The sequence below is a fragment of the Amphiura filiformis genome, unplaced genomic scaffold (assembly GCF_039555335.1).
Source record: "Amphiura filiformis unplaced genomic scaffold, Afil_fr2py scaffold_26, whole genome shotgun sequence".
NCBI classification, from domain to species: domain Eukaryota; kingdom Metazoa; phylum Echinodermata; class Ophiuroidea; order Amphilepidida; family Amphiuridae; genus Amphiura; species Amphiura filiformis.
In genome coordinates, this window is record NW_027305490.1 from 947,541 (window position 1) to 972,401 (window position 24,861).

At 34.3% G+C, this 24,861-nt stretch overlaps 1 protein-coding gene across 2 annotated transcripts in view; it reads right to left on the reverse strand.

The window, feature by feature from the left end:
* Positions 1-13,099: 13,099 nt before the first annotated feature.
* Positions 13,100-24,861, reverse strand: part of LOC140143741 (transcriptional adapter 2-beta-like) — a 53,246-nt gene continuing 41,484 nt past the window's right edge. For both annotated transcript variants that reach the window (XM_072165554.1, XM_072165553.1), the window contains exons 14-16: positions 17,873-17,946; positions 16,833-16,895; positions 13,100-16,442 (exon numbers count right to left, since the gene is read on the reverse strand). In XM_072165554.1, the coding sequence (XP_072021655.1) occupies positions 16,320-16,442; positions 16,833-16,895; positions 17,873-17,946 (260 nt within the window). In that variant the 3' untranslated portion in view covers positions 13,100-16,319. The remainder of the gene's footprint in view (positions 16,443-16,832; positions 16,896-17,872; positions 17,947-24,861) is intronic.

Genomic DNA, 24,861 nt, shown 5'->3' on the forward strand with positions numbered 1-24,861 from the left:
CATTACAAAACAACTAAAATGTTGAACACAAGCTCTAAAATACATTTTCTTTTACATCTTCAGAATGCACAAATTTGAAAAAAAAAACCTTTTTCAGGGATTTTCAAAAATAGGGTCGGTATTCTTTTATACAGTAAATAGAAATTTTTTTTTTTTCTGATTTCCAAAATTAGGGTCGGTCGGTTGAGGGCAAGCAAACATCATTTTTTTTGGCCAAATTCTACATTTTTATATATGCAAGTAATACATGTACCAATGTAGTTTTTGAAATAATTCTGCATTTTGAATAATTTCCAATAAGGTTTAGGTTAGGGTTTATTCATGGTTTGGTTGGGGTTAGGTTGGGTTATGTTAATGTTAAAGGGTTAGGATATACATACCATATTCTATGGATATTCCAAAGCTGGCTTCTTGTCTTGAAAATGTGAACATTTTATACCCCTTATCCTAACAGAAGTAATTTATAATACATTAAAATTGATCAAATCACTCCAACCAAGAAACATTTTTATCTGTGGATCCTGGGGTGGGGAGGGAGAATGTGCAAACTCAACTCTTGTATAGTTCATATTCAACACCGGTGCACCCAACACCCATCTAGTCATGGGGCCTGACCATCTACATCCGTACAGTTCTATATAGTATTATGGGCCCCCAAGTCTGAAGGGTCATTTGTATGAAAAAGGTTAAAATTAGGGTTTATAGAACCATGATAGGACATTTTAGATTAGGATTAGGGATATGGTTAGGGTTAGCTTTGGGGTTAGTGTTAGCAACAGGATTAGGCTAGGATTAGGGTCAGAGTTAGGCTGGGTTATAGGGTTAGGGTGTATGGTTAGGGGTAGTTTTAGGGTTAGGAATAGGACTTATATTATCTGTTTAGGGTTAGGGTGAAATGTAGGGTTATGGGTTAGCATATAAGTATTAATCATAGGGTCTATTGGTTTGGAATATTGACACATAATTATGTAAGAGCTATTTTCTTACATAAAACAAATGATGTCACTGCCATTACTATACTAGAGTGCTAAATAACCAATATCTAGACCAAGCAAATTTGTACAAAAAATGAAATTTCTCCTTAATTAATATTAAGATCTCCATTTATATATGGTTTGCAATTGGATTTTCCCACGGGCCTGGCCTGTCCATCTAAAGTATTAATCATTTCCATGGTTTTACTATCATATTGACTACTGTGCTACTAAAAATATTATTTAAGTCTTATTTACATTTTTTAATATAGGATGTCTTACTTGGAAATTACATCTCATAATCTCATTATACATGAATCAAATTGAAGATTATTTTCTTATCTCACATGTACCGAAAATTATTTGACTTTTCAAATGAATGGGGTACCTGAATAGATATTTCCTGAATATTGTTTGCTTGTCCCACTCATTTTTATTCAGGTATCATTTAAATCTTTCAATAGGTTTTACAATATGAACATCACTTGACACATCATCATCCGTGAAATCTTTTACAAATTGCTTTTCGATTTTGAGGTTTTGCTTGTTCATGAATATGGTAAAGTCCAAACTACTACTTATTAGTATTATTCTACTTTTGTGGCTTTTTAGTTTATTTTTAGTCTTTTATTTCCTGTTTTCAAGATTTCCCCCCGGATTTCCCTTTACATAATTATTCCATACTTCTCCTTCACATCATACTTGATCGATTATATAAACTATTTTGGAATTTTTAGTTGTACTTATTCAATTTTAGTTATATAAATGTTGCAGAAATTCGAGAAACATGGAAATGGAAAGGTCTGCACAAGAGTTTGAAGCCGTATGGGGTTTGAATTATTGAAAAAATGGTAGCATTGCATGCAATGATCGTTATGTACAGACTACAGGTCCAAGTATTGGGAAATGCTTAAAATACAGTGGTTGTTGATGAGAAATTATCAGAATAAACCACTGTAAACATACTATTCTTTCACAATTAAACCCGGAAATTATGGTAACCTACCAACATAAAAGATTAAAAGTCAAAATGAGTTCAATTTTAGTGAATCATGAACTTCAGGCCCTGACTTCATGCAATTTTAAATGGATGCTCCTGTATGTTGTTTTTATAAACCAGAAATGTAAAGAATGGCAGTACAAATTGTAATCATTTATATCATGTTATCATCATGACAAATTATTAGATAATAAGATTTGCATGACAAACAATTTACAGAGCTACTGATCGAACAATCAAGTCACCATACAGGATTGCGGTTTACCGTTATACATGAAGTATTATTAATTCAATCAGCTCTATCAGGATAATATTATTATATTGATTCGATCAATTGATACATGTACATATCAGCTAATATTAGGCATACCATTATTTAAGCTCTTATACTGCAAATTTGTAACAATTGAAATGACAATATACCATCTATATTTGTCATTCATAAATAAGACAGATTATGCCGATGTACTGCATAAGCCTGGTGTTTTAAAAATGACATTTCTAGTTCTATGTTCTATAGTCCGGATTTATCAAACAAAATGACAGAGAAGATGCATGCATGGACTCTGAGACGAATACCTAAAATCTCAGATGGACTGGAGAAGATGCTAGCAATAGTCTCGTGAAGGCCTAAATCATGATAAGATTAAGATATGCCTAAACAAAGATACTCAATAAGATTTAGATTTGAAATATTTAAAATTCCAAAAACTGCAATCAGGTTTATGTATTGATAAATTGGCTCTTCAGTTTGTTTACTGTTCTGTCAAACTGTACGGATCTGTTTACATCTAATTGGTCAATTATAAAACGATTTTACTTACAGTAATTTACTCACCTTTTAATACCAAAAGCCGCGAATAAATTCCAATAATTAAAGTTATCAGTTGCAGTTGATACAAGTCCCTGGATCTGGATACAGGTATTTGATATCTTCCAGCACAATGGAGTGCACGGCAAGTGTGATCCAAAAGTTGCCCGTTAGTCACGCAGCAATGGTTCGTTGACACAACGCCCGCGTATAGTCTCAACAATATTCCATAATTAATGCAAAATGTAGTGGGTGATAAAATACCACATCTAGTAAAGTGCAAAATATTCACCTAAATTGGTAAATTGTCGAGAGTCCAAACAATTCGAATCGAAAATGGCAATAAAATAAATCCGGGAAATAAATCCTATGTCGAATTGCCAAATGTTATCTGTTCCTCCTGTTCACCGCGCATCTTCCCTGGTATAGCACCAAGAACGTGTAAGTGGCAGCAGCATGAATCGAATGGAGCAGACCGTGTTGTGTTATGTACACACACATCGTACGTGTAAGAGAAAATCAGTGACCTCATTCAATGAAGTTTGCTCAGCCTGGCTATGTTGTAGCGATCCCACAGTGCTTTGTAACAAATTGGTTTAATTTGATTAAAAAGATGGAAACAAGTTCAGTAAAGGCCTGGGAATTACAACACCAACATCCCAGAAAACGCCGATATGTTAGGACGGCTTTTTGTTTACAATCATGTGTAGGCCTATATCATAATGAAAAAGGTAGGGCTACATTGAAACAAAAAACATTAGGCCCTACATTTTTTTTGCATAAGTAGAGACCGTAGAGACGGTCAATAGAATTCGAACTATTATTATAATGTCAACGTAACATACTCCGGGGGCGGCATTAATGATAAATTATCATAAATATAGCTATATAGGCCTATACTAGGCCTACCTAGACGTTCCCAGGTCTATGCTCCCTAAATTGCTCTTTCTAACGTTTCACAAGAGATGGGCAAATTATTGATAGCCATAGGCGTAAATCCCGAGGGATGGATGGGGAGGGGGTTATAAATACATCCCCAGTATTTTGATAAGAGAGGATGATGGTCCCCCAATGTTGACGCTTGTATGTGGGTTTCAAAATAATGTCACAAAATAATGCAGAAACTTTCAAATTCTGTTATTTCAGCAAATTTGTATTGTAAATTTGGGAAATTTTATAGAAAGCTCCATTTTCCCAAAATTTCCTACCCGATGATCCATTTTGTGACATTTCATACCCAAATGACCCCCTTAGACACCGTAAAACATATATAGCTCAAGATCAGTCCAACTGAACTCTGATGAAATTTAAAAGCGATTTGTTTGTGTATGGTGCAAGTTTTAAAGAGTTCAACAACCATTTATTCATAAAATCTTACACAATCTCAACATTTTATGGCATAACATAATTAAATTCATGACAACAAAACTTGCCAAGGCATCTAAAAGAACATTTGTGATAGGCCTACTAGCATGTAAGGACAAAGTTACCTGCCTAAATACTATAGTATAAACATTTAGTAGTTGTTGGTATTTAGTTCCTGCATAAACGGTGTAAACCTGCCAGTTGACCAGGCCAACGATGTTTAAACATATCGGTACTTTAACCGTTTATCTATTTGCATCTCTTCCTGTTTAACGTACACAACTGCTCTGTGCATTGTGGGATATTTGTCTATTGGCAAATGAGGGTGGTATACTGCGCACCTTTTGATGGTGAAAACGCATGAGTCATGAAGAGGTGTTCCCCTCAGGATGAGATTCCGCATGAGATGAAAGTTACTCGTTTTTTCTATGAATATAAGGGTTAACCCCATTTTGGATATTAATGGCGACGAAAACTGATAGATACATAATCAAATGAGTGGGTTTGATTTTTTAAGTTCTTTTATTGTGGGCCGCGTGTTTAAAAAGTTAAACCCCAAAATGGCCTGCGATGTATGAGTGTTTCAGAGATTTTTATATTAAGCATGTCAAGTTCAACACGTCTGACCTATAAATTTTTCCAACAGATTTAGTTTTTAGTGTTTTTATATATTGAACTAATCATGCTATACTAATTGTCAATATGGCCAGATGATCTCACTCATGACAAAAATCGAAACTTATTAAAAGTTACGTGCATGCATTTCGTGATTCTATAACATCCTCTTTTTAGTCTGTAGGCTATGGTTCAACATTCACGAAATATTTCCAAAATTTGATTCAACCATTATAAGTAACGCATATAATTGCATGTAGGCCTATAGGCCTATATGATATAAATGTACAGGTATATAAATAAAAAAATAAATTTCGGAATTTATATAGCGCTTTTTCCAGAGGATTTAAAGCGCTGTAATTTCGCTGCGTGGTGAATCATCACAATAAGATCGCATCAACTAGGCTAGTTGCTGCCGAACCCGGCGCAAACCTATCCACACTTAGATTGTAACATCCACCCATTTTCTGCAGCTCCCCAAATTCCACTGGGTGAAGGAAAGCAGGAGGAAACAGGAGAAATCCTGCGAGAGCGAGCATGGATCGGGATAAACCAAATGCACATGAGTCCTTGGGCCGCGCCGGGGCTTGAACCCGGGACCTCAGTGGTGCAAAGCGAGGGAATTACCGCTGCGCTAACTCGCCATCCCTCCCTATATGCAAATACCCCCATAGCCAGGGGATGGCGGGTCGACGATTCCGACTATGAAACTTTATGGGTCATTTTTCAGCCAACTGCAAAATGAGTCCATATTATAATATGATGAATGGGTCACTTTAAAATTTGGATCAACTTTTAGCTTCGAGGTAGGCCAGAGAAGATTCACACCCGGGATTCTCATCTTCTCTTGCTATGGGCCTACGGTATCTGTCTGGTTATATATACCACACCTTCTAGAGCACCCCTCCCCATTTCAGGGGTGTGAGAGGCCACAGACCAAAAAAGAGGAAAATTACTTTAAAAAAAAAACGCTGAAAAACAGCGTAAAATGCCAAATAGGCCTATGGCTTGAAAATGGGGTCTCTGGCTTCCCGTTAGTCCGTTACACTGCATGTCAGTCCGAATTTTAAGGTTAGGGTTAGGAACCCTAGCCCTAAAAATTCGGACTGACGGTGGTTCGGACTGACGGTGTGTATCAGTTATGTCTGTCGACATAAAACAAATTGGACGATGTCTTATATTTTTGTGTATTTTCCCCATTTCCGTTTGCTCTTTTTTTTGTCTGTTTGGCTTGTTTTGTACCTGTTTGTACCTTTTGTGTTTTGATTTATTCTCTTCGTGTGATTTTGGTGTTATTCATGTAGGCATCACTTCAATTTATTGTTCTCAATTATTGGGCTTTGCCTAGCGTTTCACCGAATGTTATAATAAAATAAATAAATATTTGTCAAAACGACTAAATCGGCAAGAAAGGCTGATATGCACACATAGGTTCTGGAGTCCTTTCTGATGGTATTTATACCTTTTTGGAGTAAGGGAGCACGAAGTAGACCAAAGGAAGAAGACCAACAACCCTCCAGAAATGAAAGAGTAGCCTTTGTTCAGTTGCAAGACTGAATGTTAATATTGTAATGGTAAAATGTTATATCGAGTAAATTACTTCCTACTCGTTTGCAGTGATAAAGATGGGACTGAAAAGTAGGATAACCTATATTGGCTCGACCCTAAATAAAGGTTGTTATAAAGTTTGTTGACAGGAGAAACATCATGCGTTGCTATTTAATTTAGTTGGTATTGGCCTATACTGTACACACACTAAACGCAGTAATGGGCCATGGGGGTGTAAATATTCTTGCTGTTCGAACTTCCTTGCGGAAATTTATTTGTTATCGTAGGCTTTAGACATCCTTATGTATGCAATTAAAAGCACAATCATGAAAATTAGGCCTACTGAAATCTTTAGTCTGTCTGGACATGTTCACGCCGGGGTGTTCACGTCATGTTTTGACGAAACCAAGTGTGAAAATATTGGATCCAAAACACAATAACGATAAAATGTGATGCTTTATTATAAGTTTTAAAATATCCTTAAACTCGCAGCTCGACCAATAAATATGGGCTCAATCGATCCAATTTTATATCAAAGTTGCAATAAAGAAAACCAAACCGATTTATTTAGTAGAAAGTGAAAAACAAACAAACAAAAACCCATCTGCAATCTGTTTTACTACACAGTACCCCGTCACATTTGCATATAGGCTAGTAAAAACAACTTTGTATAATGGAATTCTTTTATCCAGATATTCTTTACTTTTTAGTGCTTTTACTTAGCGAGCACACCTGTTGAAAACAAATACCTAAATCGGGATAAACAATATGCACGGTATGCACCAGATACAAGCAATTCTAATTGAAAACAACTGGTTTTCAGAATAAAAATTGCGTTATCAAAATCAGATCGTACTATTATGGTGACGTCAACATCATCAGATATCACTTGAATTCTTTAGTGGTATACTAAAGTAGCTTAAAGTTGAATAACATGTTTTTGTGATCTAGATTTGAAAGATTTTTTTAGTTGTTCTCATTTTAACCTTCTTATAAATATATATCAGCGGCGCACTGACTGGAATTTTCAAAGGGGCAAAATTGTTAAAGCCTTAATATATGCGATAACGATTTCGGTCAAATTTTATTATTCTTTGTCAAATATTCCAAAATATCAGTTTAACTGCCTGGAAAGTTTTCTGATCAATTTAAGCCAAACTATAAGGCAAAATGAAAGCAAAGTCACTATCTTAGCCGCTTAACTGTGGAAGTCATACGTATTTCATTCAAATTTGCTACGTTGTCCAAAACGCAATGGATTTGACTGAATTCAATTAGGTGTAAGTTGGGATATGTGTCAAAAATCGGGTTTGAAAAAAAAATTGACAAAAATCATTTTAAACACAAATGTGGAGGACCTGTGTTTTAAAAGATTGTACATTATGGCTTTAACCACAGATCATAAGGATCTGCACTTAGTTTCTCCCGCTGAACTGCTCCCGTCACCAGGACAAATGGGACCGTACTATACACGTATTACAATGCTGAAATGGACCAAAACAAGATTTAGGCCCAATTTTGGGTTGAAACGGAAACAAAGGGAGAACAGTATTGCAAAATGCCCTGGGGCAACCTGTTGGTCAATTTTGGATGTGAATTTCTGACGCTGTCTTTAACAAACAATACTTTTTTAAAACACACACACTATTAAAAACAAACTTTGCAAAACACAACTATATTTTTTTGTCAACAACTTGTATCTTTTATGTAAAAATCTTTGTTGAAGAACCATTCCACAGACCCATTCAATAATGCATGCTCTATAATACATTCTAGAAACAATTTTCACAAGATTTTCGATAAACTTAGAAGATCTAAGTTTCACATGCTATTCACAATATCATCACAATTTACATGAAAGGGCCATTTTACTGCTTTGAAACACTGAGAAATTTAATATCATATCATAAGGTCAATCAGACACCTGAAAGGTTTTTCCAGACATGTCTTGGCAAGCATTCTCGCCCATCTTCCTTTACCATTTTCATCAGTGACAAAAATCCGATGATTTTTGACAAAAGCAGGTCTATTCTATGTAACTTTGATCAATGTCATGAGGGATTTTGTGTGATAAGAACATCCCCTCAGATTCCGTGCATATTAGCCCTAAATTACTCCTTTAACGCCCACTATAACTTTGCACCAGTACATCTATGTTCATATGTGATATTATCAAGTAAAATGCATTTTTGTCACTGAAATCCATCTTGAGAAATATAGTCAAAATAAGTGTGCAAATTCTTTTGTATTTTACTGTTACTATCAGGAATATGAAGATTTTCATATTTCAACAGTTAGCACATTGTAAGCTGCTATAATAACAAGAACGTTTAATTATAGTGAAAATGAAGAATGTATTTTTGTGTGACAAATGATCCATTTATAGCTTGACCAAATCACATTTTTATATCTCCCTATGTACCTTCCCAAATAAATTAAATACCGGTTCCCTCCCAAACATCCACCAAATAGATCTACTTTGTCTACACACTATATGCACTAAGTTACCAGAAAACTAGAAATGAGTAAAATGTCCCTTTCAATATACTTTACTACCATAATCACAATAATCTGTTTCCTTTGTACAATTCAAGATAAAACATCTTTCCATTTACAAGTTGCAAGTTTACATTGGGGTTTTCTTCACCAGGCATTTGGATCCATGTTAATGCGCATCATTTCTGTTCCAGATCACCCAGTATCGAGTGAGGAACTAGTTTGGAATGTATATGTCCACACAGAAGAAGATCAATACTGATCAACAATTGGTCTGTGTTCAGTGGAAAAATCATTTGCTTATGAAGTAACTTTTAGTATTCTGCATTATGAATGTGAATGTGGGATCTCTTTAGTTTCTTGATGTCGGGGGATATGATGATGTGGGTGAGGCAAAATCTATCAACTGGAATCATGACCAATCAATGCAAATGATAGGAATCATGATTGATCAACTGAAACCAAGCTGGATCAATCTAGAGACTCAATGATCTCAACCATGACCAGTTTCACCTCGACACCATCGACATGGGGTTTGGTCACAGGATTTAAACAATAGATTGACCGATTGCGCTTAAGCTTGACCAATCTACATCAAGACTGATTAACCGGAATTCAAATGCCTTGTACTAAAAACCCTCAATTATATCTTCATTTCTGTCCAATTTACTTCTTATCAGGATCATTCATAGCAAGGTCCCTTTCCTTGTCACAGTACTGGGAAATTCTTCATACATCTTAAATACTTCTCTTTTCGATATGGAACGTGTGACATTTTTCAAAGGTTTTGCCACATTTCTTTGTCTACTATATCGCTGCTTCATAACGTTAGCCTTGACTACACAAGTCTTCAAAACATTGTTTTTATATCAAATTTAGTATCAAAATGGCAGTTGTCAAAAGTCCTTGGTAAATGCTGAAGAGAAAAATAGATGGACAACATAACAAAATCAATAGTAACAAAGAAGGTATAAACTGAAACATGTACAAATGTAGATTTCTAGCCCTTTCATAGGGCCTATAATACTGTTACACTCTGTTCATGACTACGTAAGTAGGAAGTTTTGATTATTATTTGTGCATCATTACAAATTCATTTCAATCACAAACATGTAGTAATTCATCAAAGATCATGAACAGAGTAGAAAACAAAAGCAGAAGTTCATAGATATCTTGCATTTGGAAATTAAATAAGCAAAAAGTGGTATAAACAGAACATGGAATGAAGGTGATTTTGCATAGCCTATATTTATTATTAGGGATGGATGACAATAGTGATACCATAATAGCTACCATAGAGATGACAATGAAAGCTAACTAAATCTTATCTTTAAATCAACGCATACTGTGTCATGTAATCAAGCTAAAAAAGTACATGTATTATGTCAAGAAAATGGATTTTTTGACATTTTGCCAACATACTGCCATGTTCTTTTTAATGTCAGTAATAAGCAATTATATGAGTTTGTTTTCTACTAACAACCGGGACTGCTGAACAAACAACCGGGACTGCCTTTTGAGCATGTTGAGGAGAGTGAGAGTAATCGCTCTTTATTGCTCTCCTTAAATCTGATATAGGAGAGTGATTTTCATCTCTCCTTAGTTGACCATTCTCTCCTCACATTCTATTGTAAATGAGCTCTAAACAGCTCTCCTTGAAGGCCCCAGAAGAGCTATTTAATGCTCTCCTGCAAATTCCAAAAGACAGTCCCTGTAACAACATGGGCAATTTAAAACTTGCATATTGATTTTATCCAAATATTATGAGAGGACAAGCTTTAATTCATGTGCTGCAGTGTAGTCCTTTTGCATGTTGAATATATAACACTGCTTTGTCAAATTATGTCAAGTGCATTTCTTCTGTGCCCTCATGCTCATTTGGAAACTTGCAGACCCCATTCTTTTGAACTGCTAGGTCAGCTTTGCATTCTGTCATACATGACGTGATCAAGCAAAGAGACAACCTTCACAGGACTGGTGATTTTGAGACATGGGAAAACACACCTCGACCAATCTTTTTCTGCTTCAAGACACCAATTTCTCATAAATATCATGTCCAATATGTAAGGCATTTTCAGCTAAGTAAATGGTAAGGCCCTTCGCACTTGATTATTAGTTTCCTGTTTACCGCCCGCGTCCAAAATTGAAAATCTCAAAATAATTAATTATTTTATTTTTATTTCCAATTTTCTCCTTTAAAATAACTTTCAACTACTTCTACTTGCCATTTTCTGACTTAAATAATATCAACAATAATGATGAATGAACAAAGAGTACAACTCCACCTTCACTTATTTATAAAATCAAATATTGTTGTGAAATAATTAAATGCCCGCCCTAGTCAAAACGAGTCGCTAGTTGCTTGTAATAGTTCAAATCAAATAAAGAAAATAAAAGATAATTAATAATTAAAAGTCACCTCCTCCCTTTTTCAAAATCTTAAACAGGAAACTAATAATCAAGTGCGAAGGGCCTAATCTTGTGAGAGAAACTAATAATAAATTTGCTAGCACTCCTTTGCTTGATTACACCCATACTGACACTCTTCATATTTGTTGCTTCCGTCTACATATATTAGCTTAGAGTTTTTTCCCATGATACTTTTGCCACCAGCAATAATCTTTATATTTATATTTCATGATTGTATGTGATACTGAGGTATTTTTCTAGATAAAAACAAAATAAGTTATGAGTAATATTTCATATAAAGTAGTTCTAGCACCTATGGCACAATGGGTTGATGAAGGAATTCAGTATGAATACACTGTTTGGATATACATGTATATAGACCACAGTGAAAATTAACAACGGTTGCGATCAGTCAGTTTGACAGACAAATCTCAGTGCTCGTCAGAAACACTGACTTTTTATACGTTCAAAATTTGCCTTGCAATGTAATTCACAAAGTGCAAAAAGATGAAATTTCTGCATTTTATACATTTAGAAGAAGTTTTTTTCAAGCCAAGGTTGAAGTCAAAGCAACACTTCTCTAGTGAAGCTGACAATTTTGAAGCATTTCCAGCTTGGGAGATAAGCTGATATTACTAATTCAGGACTATTCTCACAAAGATGTGCAACATTCACCCACAAAGATGTACAACACTTTCAAAGATCCCAAATGTATCATTTTATAAACCTGAAGCTATGTTCTTCAACTATACATTGCTGGATTGGTCCCTTGTCATTTATTATTTAGAGCATTGCAATCATGACTTGCATAGCGCTCAGATTTTGATGTCATTACAAGCAAAAGTGCTTTCACTTGAAACCTTTGGAACTTAAGTTACTACATGTTTCATATCTTTGTGAGAGCACAACCTGTTTAAAACTGGATTTCTTTTGTGGTAAAAATATCTGCAAAATGCACCATGAATTGGAAAAATCAACATCCTTAAACCTCTATCCTTATTCCTTGTAGATGTCAATAGATATAAATCTTAGTTGTCTCTCATTTTGTCAATACCTCTGATAGCTAAAAGATCAATACCCTGTGTTTATAATTGCAAGTATGAGTCATGGTCATAGTAAATATGTGGCAGAATCAAAATTATGTCAAGTAAACACATTTCAAAAACTGGAATTAACTTGTATCAAGTTCAGGGTCATTAACAGTGTTTGACATGATAAATGGTTTTCTGTCAACAAAAGGCAAACTAAAATTGACAAAAGATTTCCATATTTCTTCCACTTTTAATGGCCTGTCATAAACCACAATTTTCACGATATTTCTAATGAGAGTATTTTTTAGCAGCTATTTGTATGCAATTCCTGACTGATCCAGAGACTGATCTGTAAACAAACATGGTTACAACTTTTAGGAACCAAAACCTCAAAAACATAAAAATTGCCGTTTTGTTTGCTACAATGACATTTTTAACGTTTCAAATTAGGCCAAATAAAAAAATAAACAATTTTCACGTCCCCTCCCGCTTCCTTTTTTGAGGTTTTCTCAAATAAATTTTTATTTTTTGAAATTCAGTTATAACTTTTCAAAAAATATGTCTAGGAAGTTGGGATGCTTTCTATATAGCCTTGTTAAGATACAAGAAACATTTTAGGAAGGTTTTGTGATCATTAGAGGGGTGTAACTCTCAGAACAACAAATAAAAAAGGGCCTCCTCCTTTTTCCAGGCATTATTGTATGTACGGATTATGCGCTAAAACAGCTCTAAGTATGGGTATTTACACCAATTTTGTGATAAAAAATAGAAAATAAAAAGCCCCCTCTTCCTCCTTTTTTTTTGAAAACCCGGACGTGAAACATGTTTTATTTTTTACTTAGCCTTATACATATTCTGGGTGTCAACTTTTCATAACCGACCAGCTCAGCAAATTACTTCATAAATAAGAAACTTCTTTCACCAAGATGTTAATCTGGTATCACAAACCTAACCAAAAATATCAATTTTCAAAAACATCAACCAAATTGTTTCATAACACAGAATGTAATAAACAACACTGTGAAGTTTCTTTTCTGAATTTCATTTGTTTTAAATTTCTACAAAAAATTACATGAAAAATATGATTTTTATGTCCAAATATACATAATTATTCTAATATTTTGGGCTGTACAAGAATAGCAGTGACAAGTTAAGCCACTCATAAATCTTTAGGATTTCAATAAATAACACAATTGACAACAAATTATGGATGTGCGGAAACTGTACATATCCATTCCTGTAATCTCATCCGGATAGCAATCTGTCATTCTCTTTTCATGATTTAAACATATGCTATCATTTGTATGGAATAATTCAAAATCATATATTTACTTGACTGCTCTCAAGAAATAAAGGTTTGGCATCCTTCAAATACAAGGAGCATAAAGAGTGTGGGAGATAGAATTATATTTCTCTATATATGCTCAATAATACATACATATACAAAACAAACACAGCAAAAGAAAGCATATGAAATATTGAAGAGCACGACAAGTGTGTAATCTCTCCTACATAAGGCAAGCACTCGTTTGTATTTCCTCTAATGCAAAACATTACGACTGTTTTCACACGGGAAGGTGCAGCGGAAGTCGATTTTGAGTTTCTTGTCACAATTTTTTACAAAACAAGTAGGTAACTAACTCTTGAATTATTCACTATTTTGAAATTTCATTTAATTTGACAAAATTCAGGTGTTAAATAAGAAGTTCACACTGATGACCTCAATCAAAAAGTCAGGAAATATGGCTGAATTGAGATTTTACTTTTCCAAAGAGACATTCTGTGATTTTTAATATTTGGAGAACTTTCTTTGATTTTCTGGAGGGGGAGGCAAGATTTATTATTATTATTATTATTTTTTACAGAATCTCAATAATAAGAATTTCAATATTAAATTCAAATGCATGCCTAAAATGGAAGTGTAGGCATGAAACTCAGAATCGACTGCATCATGCCTAATGAAGAATTCTTTTCTTTTCTTGTGAGAAAACTTGACTTGCAAACCTTCATTTCACTTATGTATTGGGAAAAGTGTCAAAACACAGATCAAGGTGAGGCAGATATCAACCCTCTTACACGATGTCCATCATTTTGTATTCAAATACATACAGGATATGAACTACACACTCTGGAAACGTGATGAAATTTGATATGATACATAAAATAAAAGAATTAATACACACATAAAGCAAATAAATAAATCAACAAAACCAATCACCTATAAAAACGGAACACACTTTACCTAGAAAACAAAATTACAAGTACAAAAACAGGAACAAAATACAAATCAGGTAAATCGTAATAAACTAATTATTTAAGAATTTGTACACATTGCACACCTTTTAGGGAACAAACCAAAATGTTGATGATATCCTATAAACAAGAGTCCTTTCGTAAAAAAATGGTTAAAATATTGATCAAAGTGAATTGGGTTGTAGTTTTCAAAATTTCACTTTTGTTTCAGGGAGGGAAGGAATTCAGCTTCCTTACCAAAGCACTTTCATTTATCATTGAACTTTTGGCTTGTTCCCTCATCATTAATAGGGATTCAATTTAATTTTGTTTATTTGGGGCCTACATCACCCACCAGTTCAAGAAAAACTTGAAAAGAGAGGTGGAATATGGAATTTTTCTTGAATGATAAATGCAAATGTAATGGGTTTCCTTCATTCCTCCATGTCTCACAAGCCACAACACTGAGCTCAATGAACGCACATCCTGAGGTTTTGCAAAATTTAAGCGGGTAAGAGTCTATTTGCATCAAATGCACATTTGACTGGTATACTTAAAACTCATATCGCTGCTTAAAATTGGGTAATAATGAGAAAATAAAGATGACTGTCCTGTCTGTATTCAAGGAATCTGCCTGGGCTGGCTCGGACTGAAGATTCCCTCAATTTCCCTTACGCACTACAAGGTATAAAAAAATGATGAATACAGTTGACCTATCTTGCACCATATTTGAATGAAATTAAAATACATTTGGAGTACACAATACACACACAAATAATGCAACTGCATGTATCTTAACATAAGTAACATTTGTAGCCATTTTAAGCAAAATATCTCTGAGTTATCAAAAAAGTGTGGTTTCGTTTAGAAACTACTCCAACACAAAAATGATATTGAATTACTGTTTTCAGTTTGAAAACAACTCAAATCTTGGACATTGTCCCTTGGAACTTACCATTGTCCAATTGAGAACTGATGCTATGAACAACTGATGATGTAATCCTATTTGGCTTTATCTTGTTCCTTCAAAACTTTGAGATGCACAGTAGATAAGAACCAAAAGGTTTGTGAAAGTACTTGTAGATGGGTACGGATTTGTTGCACTTACATTAATTTGGCACAATAATATGAGATGATTATTATTTCCTTTATGTTATCAGACATAATGTCCTCAGTTGTATGCATGAGTGTCACAAGTTCTCGTATTTAAGCTATGATACATCAGGGGAAGTTCTTTAACATTTAGTAAACAAACAAAAAAGGGTAATTAACCAAAGTTCAGCTCTTTCTTTGCTGAATGTAGTTGGTAATATGAATTCATTAACAGGAGTCATTCCAATGTATAATGATTTCAATAATTTACTTGTGAAACAATTAACAAAAGATCACAGAATAAAGCTCATAATCTCTCATTGTAATGTACACACAAAGGGCAAACCCACATCTGAATGTAAAGGCCTGGACAGAACAATTTACTCTGTGTATATTGGGTAACCAGTAGTAACTTGAGCTGGTTTTTATGCCCTAGTTATAATTACCGAACAACTGAGTTTTACCCAACGAAACAGGTGGATATTTGTGCGGAAAAAAAGATTATCATTGGCCAATCCTCAATTGTTCGCCTTGATAGTTCTTTCTCCTATACATGATACACTTGTCTGCTGCACATAGCCTCCTTGCTATGCTTACAAACATTAGAGACGGACAAGTTAGAGACAGACATGGCTGCTGTCTGACAGCAATTTTTCCCTTAACAGACTTGAATAAATTACACACATACTATATGCAATAGAGCTAGGCTTGGAGTTGTGGATAGCACCAATAGGAAGTAGCCATTGTTAACTGGATTTGATCCAGCCACTCTTAGTCATGTAGTTGAAGATTCGTCTCCTATGGGTCTTGTCTAAGTTACTTGGATACCGTGTCTTGTGTGGGATGCCCTGCTTCCGTAATAGATGGTCCTAGGAAAACAAAAAAACATCGTAAAAAAATTTGAGGTGACTAAGTTACAGACTGGTTCTCTAAATACAAAGGATTAAGTGAATATTTTTGCCATGCTCATAACTTGGCAGAGATCTCTAACAGCTTTGGGAGTATCCAAACACAATGTATAAACAATTATGCAGGAGTGTGAGAGGCCACAGACCAAAAAAGAGGAGAATGACTAAAAAATGCTGAAAAAACAGTGTAAAATCAGGGTAAAAACGCCAAATATGGGCTGAAAATGAAAGCAAACATGTTAATTTTGGCAACAAAAAAGAGGAAATCAGCTGAAAAGAGGAACTCTCACACCCCTGATTATGACAATATCTTTAGTTGGCAAATCTCAATGATCTGTAATATTAACTTACCTTGATGATGAGAGCCTTGAGTGTAATATATCTGGCAGGCCTCATCTTCATGGAGTTGCACAACTGCAAAAAAACCCCACAAAACCAGTCAGTTATGGGATATAGATATACAGGTGGACAGGCAACTCATTATTATTATTTTAAAACACACATATGTGGACAGTTGGACAAACAGACATATAAGACAAGCAACAGAACAGACAAACAAAAAGCTAAACATACAAGTATCTAATACATGTTGCAAAACTTTGCATGCTGACGCCTTTCCATAACAGTATAATGATGTTTGAATTCTTTCCCAGGTCCCCTAATCTATTGTAACTGCACTCAATTGACTTCGGATACGTGCTGTGATTAAAGTTTCTTTGAATGACGCCATCTACTCCCCAATTCCAGTAAAATACAGCACTAACTTGCTTAGTTTTGACCATTAAAGTCACATTTTAATTTTGACACTTGACAATAATAGTCACAAAATTCAAAGATTTGGCACAAGGAAAAGCATTCAGAATCTGGCGTGAAGGCTGAAATATAACTTTTAATTTCACCTGGCAAAACCATCTTTTTTAATCTCAAAAATTTAATGCTGAATTTTTCTGATTTCAGTGAAGTGAAACCGCACTTATGCACAATCAGACTCTCGCCTGAAGAATCTTAAATCCTTTATGAGAACCAGTATATTTCTGGCATACTCCACAGCAGCTAAAATATCCCATATACTTTTAATTGATGGCAACTTCCCAAAACAAAACGATTTTGTCAATGCAGACATGATGTGGGTGTACTTGCATAAATCAACATTCACAAGTCAGCTTCACCTACAAATGCACAGTGGAGAAAAAGTATCCTATGCTCACAGTAGAAGCTAGTAGATGATGCAAATATCCTGAAATCATGAACATTTTCTAAAAAACTGTAATCTCTGTATGTAGTAGAAGGATGTTGGTTTATAAGGAGACGCGGATAAAAGACAAAACTCTACCTTAGCCCTTAAGCTTAGGATCTTTGTAATCAATGCACAGGTAGTATTTAATACTTACTTTCTTTTCCCTGTCTGACAGGAAGTTGAAACCAGGAGATGACTTTATTGCTTTGAATTCATCTTCTACTAGCTCTGAAAAAACAAAACAAAAAAAGGAAGTAGAGATTAGTGTTTGAGACAAACAAGCAGTGCATTGCACTACCTTTTTTTTTAAACTCATTACAAAATCTTATAAAACAGGGGCTGAAAAAGAAAATTTACAAGTTGCATAAACAACTTCTCCCGGAGTACAAAAGTACTGATATTGGGTTGAAGGTGCTTTATTATAGTATTTGGAAAGGTCCTTCAGTGGTGCTCTTCGGACACGTGTTGCAACACAGCTAGATTGTGAATGAGGTATCAATGTGAATGATGACCCAGGATGATGACATGATTCAATTAGCCAATCAGAACCCCACTTCCGTGTCTACGCTATAAAAAAGCGCCAAATCGGCTGACCGCTGAAGAACCTTGTCAAAAATTATAGCATGTTGTTATAGCCAACATATTAAAAGGTCACAAACAAGCATGCCTAACAGAACAGTGTATTGATTGAGCATAACTGGTATTCCAGGGTATGCTAAACATTCTATGTGGACATACATGTATAGTTATTCTTAAAACAAACTGAACCCCTGATAACTGGGCTTGGACTCATCACCAACCTCTGTCTATGAAGAGTCTAAAATCATGATGAAAATGACTCCCATATGTAAGATGTTGTCATAACTTGTTGACATAAACTTGAACTGACACTGATGGCAAGAATGTCAAGTTCTGGTAGGTCATGTACACCTATGACAATTATTAATGGACTTGTCTTGGGTACAAGGACTAACCACTTAATAACTGACATGCAATTAATTTAACTAAGGTACAATTAATATAGATTGATTACACTTGTACAGTTAAATGAGTTTTTGATTAAAACAGGATTTTGTTTCACCCATATTAAAGTATCCTTGGCCTAAATGTTATGTTTTTTTTTTTTTCAAATTGACTTAATTAAGTGGTTTGTGATTTAAAACTAGATTGCAATTTGAAGGAATTAAGTATACAGGTAATATTTGACCCCATTCAGTTAGAACCACCATAAATGGTGTGGAGTGTAACTTTCAGGCCAACACTTTCTCCAGATTAAGAATATTACGATACTACTAAATCAGTGTTGGGATTTAAAAAAAAAAAAAACGGTTTTGTTAAAAAAAACCATTGCTCAATCATAAATCATTTAGTTGCATTTAACTGACATAAAGTTAAATTTTTATATTTGGCCAATTGTTTGGAAATGAGGGACGAGAACATGCATTTTAGCAATTAAATAATAATTAAATAATAGGCCTAAAAGTCTGCATTCTGATTTTTGTAAAGGGGTTTTATATCAGGATCCATATTTTCCTTTATTAAATATAATCAATTATTAAAAGACAAAGAGTGAAATCACATGTAAGAGTGATATTTTGGCATACACATGATTTTGAATGCTTAGACTTGTGCAAAGTTGGTGACTTTAGTAACAGTTATTTCAGAAACATGCAAAATTGTTTTTTTTGCAAAGAAATTGATTAAATATGTAATTTTAACTTTTATTCCTAGTTAGGACAATTATAATTGAGATATGTTTCATCTGGCATAACAATATAACATAATATTTTTTGAATTACTCTGGGAGTCAGGAGTAGTAAAATGATTGAATATTTAAGTCTTAATGTTGGTTCTGTTCATGCAACACAACAGGAATATCTTATGAAAAAGATGGTGCTTCAACCTGAGACGATAATACCTAAATCGTCTCAGCTTCAACATTGCTTAAGGGGGTACTACACCCTTCGATAAATTTGTGACTATTTTTGCACTTTTCTCAAAAACTAATAACACACTGATAACAAAAGTTATGTATATTATAGGGGCAAGAAATCCAATTACTACACTGGCATTTCAGTGACCCAAGACATGCGGTTCGTTATTTATGATAAGAAATGAGGTACCGCTAGGATGTACCTCATTTCCTATCATATACACTGAACTGCTTGTCTTGAGTCACTGAAATTTCAGTGTAGTAATTGGATTCCTTGCCCCAACAATATACATAACTTTTGTTACCAGTGTGTTTTTAGTTTTTGAGAAAAATACAAAAATAGTCACAAATTTACCACAGGAGTGTAGTACCCCCTTAAGGCTACAGCAAAGAAATAGTCTACAATGCAAGTTCATGGAAATCGTAATTTGTATAGAGAATTTCACTAAATATTCAAATACATGTATTCACTCTGGTCAATAACCTGGCCTGAACCAAAACAAACTAGTCATCTTTGATATTCATAGAGTTTCACCTTTTGACAAAAAAATTCAATAAATTCTATGGTTTGTTTGATCATTCAAGTTCATCATAGCATTCAACCATTTCAATGTACTCTAGCACCTTCTAACAAGGCTCAAATAACACATCAATCATGCAGGACAAACCAAAAGTATTTCATTATAATTGGCTATCTTTGTCTGACCATAGCCCATTACACATCCCTATAATACATGGCCAATTAACTTTTAGGAATCAAGTAACTTTTAGTTCACAGATTCCTGTATATTCTATATTATTTTATTTTCTATATCATATTTATATAAATCTTCATGATTTTTTTTTTAAATAAAAATAAATATTGACATTATATGGAAGTAACTTTAGTCCCTATGCTTTTTGTTTTTGTTTGTTTAGGACTTGGGGATTTATTTTAGTTTATTGTTAGATATAAATTAGTTGTGAGAGTCAAAGTATAGTAGAGTCTGTAGAATGGGGTATGTGGACTTGGAAAATTATGAATACACGTTTCATGAATGATATGCACACTTACAGTTGCAGGCTTACAATGGATGTTCAATAACAATAAAGAGGTTATGATAGAAAGTCAGGCTTCCAACATTTTCATATTTTGCTCATTGAAAGCAAAGTGCACTTGGCCCTGGTGATCTTTGATGATTTTTATATCTCTCGGTAACAGAGGCTGTATTAAAGAGGTTGAACGGTAGTTTGATAAATATTCATAACATTTTCAAGTAATTAATCCCAGTGGTCATTTTAATTATTGCAATAAGCCAGCATTTCCTGTGTGTGTTGGAAACTGAATTTAAATTCGGAATCAATGCAATAGAAAAAGGTCTATACTTGAAGATATTTATGACTATAATAATTTTTATTAAAAAATATCAGAATATCTAAGAAATGCACTTTCAAATGAAAATAGACTTTTAATTTAAACCGATCTGATTTCAAGATAAATGCAATTGTATGTGAGGATAATTACAGCTTTAATTGAGTACTCAAAATGTTGACCTCAACTAGTGAGGATTTCATTTCCATTCAACTGTCAGTGATATGAAAAGAGAAGTGACAAGCATCTCAATAATTATTGAAGTCAAATATAATTTTCTTAATTGGAAATATACACCTTTTCTTATGCCCATAAAAGCATATTAGTTGAACTTGGAAGTTGGCAGCAGCTCAATAGCATATGCACTGCTGAATTTGGGTGATATTTTGCCAAATATGAACGTCTTTGTCATAATATATGCATGCATATTTAATAAATGTAAACAAATCAAACTGACATTTGAGATACTATTGCCAATTTGTTATGCACTTTTTAGGCATTTCCCAAAAGGTACAGGATACATAAACTGAAATATTGACACTTTCAAAATACATTTTTAAGTAAAAATTATTGCAAATTGAGTCATTTGTTCTGTTTATACTATCATTTTGCACCCAGACTGATCCACATGATCAATGTAGTTTTGTATTTTCTATTAAATATGCAACAAAATCTTTTGCTTTTGCCAATGGGCCAGAATTATCTTGTGAAAAGAGTCAGAAGCATTATATAAATGCCTTTTCACTTGAACATCCAAATCCAATAAGACTTGAGTTGATCTCCTCTTGGCTAACATGGGTATCCACAGACACTACTAGTGTCTGTGGTCCCACCTTTTGGCTAACCAAGCTTGCAAGGGTCACAGATAGCTCCAGCTCCACACCTACCGATGATCCTAGGAGCTGATCCAAATAGGCAGGAAGAACCTAATTTGAAGCCACACATGCTTCCTTTGACTTGAGGGAGTAAGGCAACCACCTCATATTTGTTTGTCTGTTGCTGGATCAAAATAGGCCTGCATTCTAAATTTCTTGATCTGCATCCAGATAGCGATGTGTTCAAAAGAGTTTACAATATCCAATTTATCGAAGAGTTCAAATGTACTTTCTTTGAAAATATTGATCATAAGATACTACTGTTTGATAGGCCTAATTGGATTAGTTATTACTAGCATGTCTCCCAAATCTTATTGGATTAAATTTTCATCATGAGAAGTACCACCAAATGGTAGAAATATAAAGAAATTTAATTACTGAATTTACATTTCTAGTTCAATCGGTCATGCAGTACTTAAAATATGGGTCAATATATGAACAACTACATGATAAATTTTTATCATACCTCATATATTAAAGATGAAACAAAACAACTTTTATTAATATACATTAACACTCCCCATCACATTCCATGACTGTGGTTATAACATCATTGATGACTTTAAAAGCACAATTGAATGCTCTGTAATCCTCAGAGCCCATATACAATTTTCACCAATAAAATAAAAATGCAGTGATTTATAATGCTCAACACACAACAACCAAAAAGCCAAGAAAGACCCTTGATTTTGACTTTTCGCAGCTCCAAAAGACCCAATTTTACTTGTTCACAGCCCGGTTCGCAGCTCCGAAAGACCCCTTTTGCCGGTACGCCGTCAGCTCCCAAAGACCCACCACCTCAAAATTCGGGGAGCATACCCACCAAAATTTTTGATGTGCCCCCCGGCCCCAGCACACTTTGCAGGAAATTCACTGACCACTGTAGCCCAAGACACATTTTTTTAAAACACACTGAGGGACACCAGCTAAAGTGCACACCATATACATACTACAATAAACCATTGCAGCCAGGATCTGCTAGTTAACTCAATTATTTCAAGAGTACAAACAGGGTCATGCGCTCAAACTCGCATTGCCACACACCAATGCTTCCAAGTTCCAATCCAACAACTTGACTGGTCAAAAATATTACACTTAGCTCGGAATACAAATTCTTCTGATCCATATTATGCTTAACATGATCATGTTCAATTGAATTTAACTTTGGTTTTGGATCGGGCTATTGTCAAGTAGAAGTTTCAATGTGGACAAGTTGTCGACAGAGCATCAGTTAAGTCAAAATATTAAGTTCAGAGTGTGTTGTTTACACATCATCAGAATATTGGGATTGTAATTGAAATATAATCTGCACCACTTACTAAATAGAAGACTAATGCAGTTATTGTATGGTAAATAATAGGGAAGTATTTTTTAAGCTTATCTATAATATTTTAGTGACTAATTTTTTGTAAGCAATTGTTCTACTAACACTTATTTACAATCAGGAAAATTACTTTGTCAACAATATTGTCAACAATATCCCTAGCTTTGGTAGAAAGAGACAGGTATAACAATTTTGGTCATATATATATATATGAAATTAGAAATATAGCATTTGCTTTCTTTTAAATCCTTTTGGTGTTTGGGCTGAGTATGCAGATTTCCTTTTTGACATAAATTCATTTATTCCAGAGAAAAGTATTGATTTCAATAACTGCCTTTAATTTTTCAGTTACTCCATTACATTTGATAACTAAATGATGTAAATTCATACAGAAATCTAGATTTACTTCAATGAGATTTAGAAACAGGAAATCCAGTTTTGATTAAGAATATATTATTACATAGCCGTTTACCAATGGTAAATGTCCAAAGAATTTTTCAACAGAGCGCTGAATCTCTATAACATGTTATTGAATACAGTTTCTATATAACCTCAATCTGCTGCATGGCTTTATAGACCTCCATTCTCATTCAAATACCAAAATATACCATAATGCAATGTGGTTATATATGACGTCTTCAAGATTATTGCAGCGTGTACCATTACAAGCCATGTCTAAAACGTTATATCAAACTGAATTATGGGATTGATGAATTCAAACAAGTCAGCCCTTTCTTTGCGGTGAAGTAAACATTTTTCAGTATGCGATTTGTCGAGATAAGAGTAAAGCTCCCCCTCCAGGCAATGACATGATAAAGTCATCTGTGTAGTACTTTTAAACTGAATCACAGTCATGTTTTTACCCAGCTGTTTTTACGTTAATTTTGTTTGAGGTGTTGATGATAATGTGCTGCCTACTGATGATGGTACGACTGAAATCATGTGTGAACAATGAAGTTGTAACTCATTGAATATTCACAAACAATACATCTAGGGATTGGAGAAAGCAGGTCCTATCTGAAATAGCTGCTCTATATACATTTTGACCATTTCTGCATTCTATATTGTATACATCCAGCAACATCACACCTGGCAGCTATTGCAGATAGGGCCTTCTGGTCCTAAACCCTTGATATGTTGCATCATAATGATAATGCGGAAAAAAAACAGGCAAACATGTTTTTTCCCCACCACTGCATTGATCAATTTCATTTGCACTGTGCACCTTTTAGAACATTGGATTATGCACTACACCCACTGGCTACAAACCTGGTTAAAGATAATTTGTTTATAAAGATAAAAGTGAATGTAAATAAATAAATAAATAAAATGCTGCCTCCTACATGACTGATCTTTTGTTAAAGTAAGATCTCTTACTGGTAGTTCATTGACTCACGTTAATGTTAGCTAATAACATAGACATTTCAAGTCGGAAAGCGAAGGGTATGATCCAGAAATGCCACTTTAATAATGCATTCAAGTATTTCTTTGAGTTACAAGCTTGATCACAGAGCTGGGTGGTACAGCTTCAGGGCATCCTTAACATTCTCCAAGATAACATACTTAATGCTATCTCAAGCTACTTGTATTCAGGGTTGCCAAAAGATTTCAGCCCGAATCGCGGGTAAAATAAGCGAAAAGTCGCCCAATTGGTCTCTTT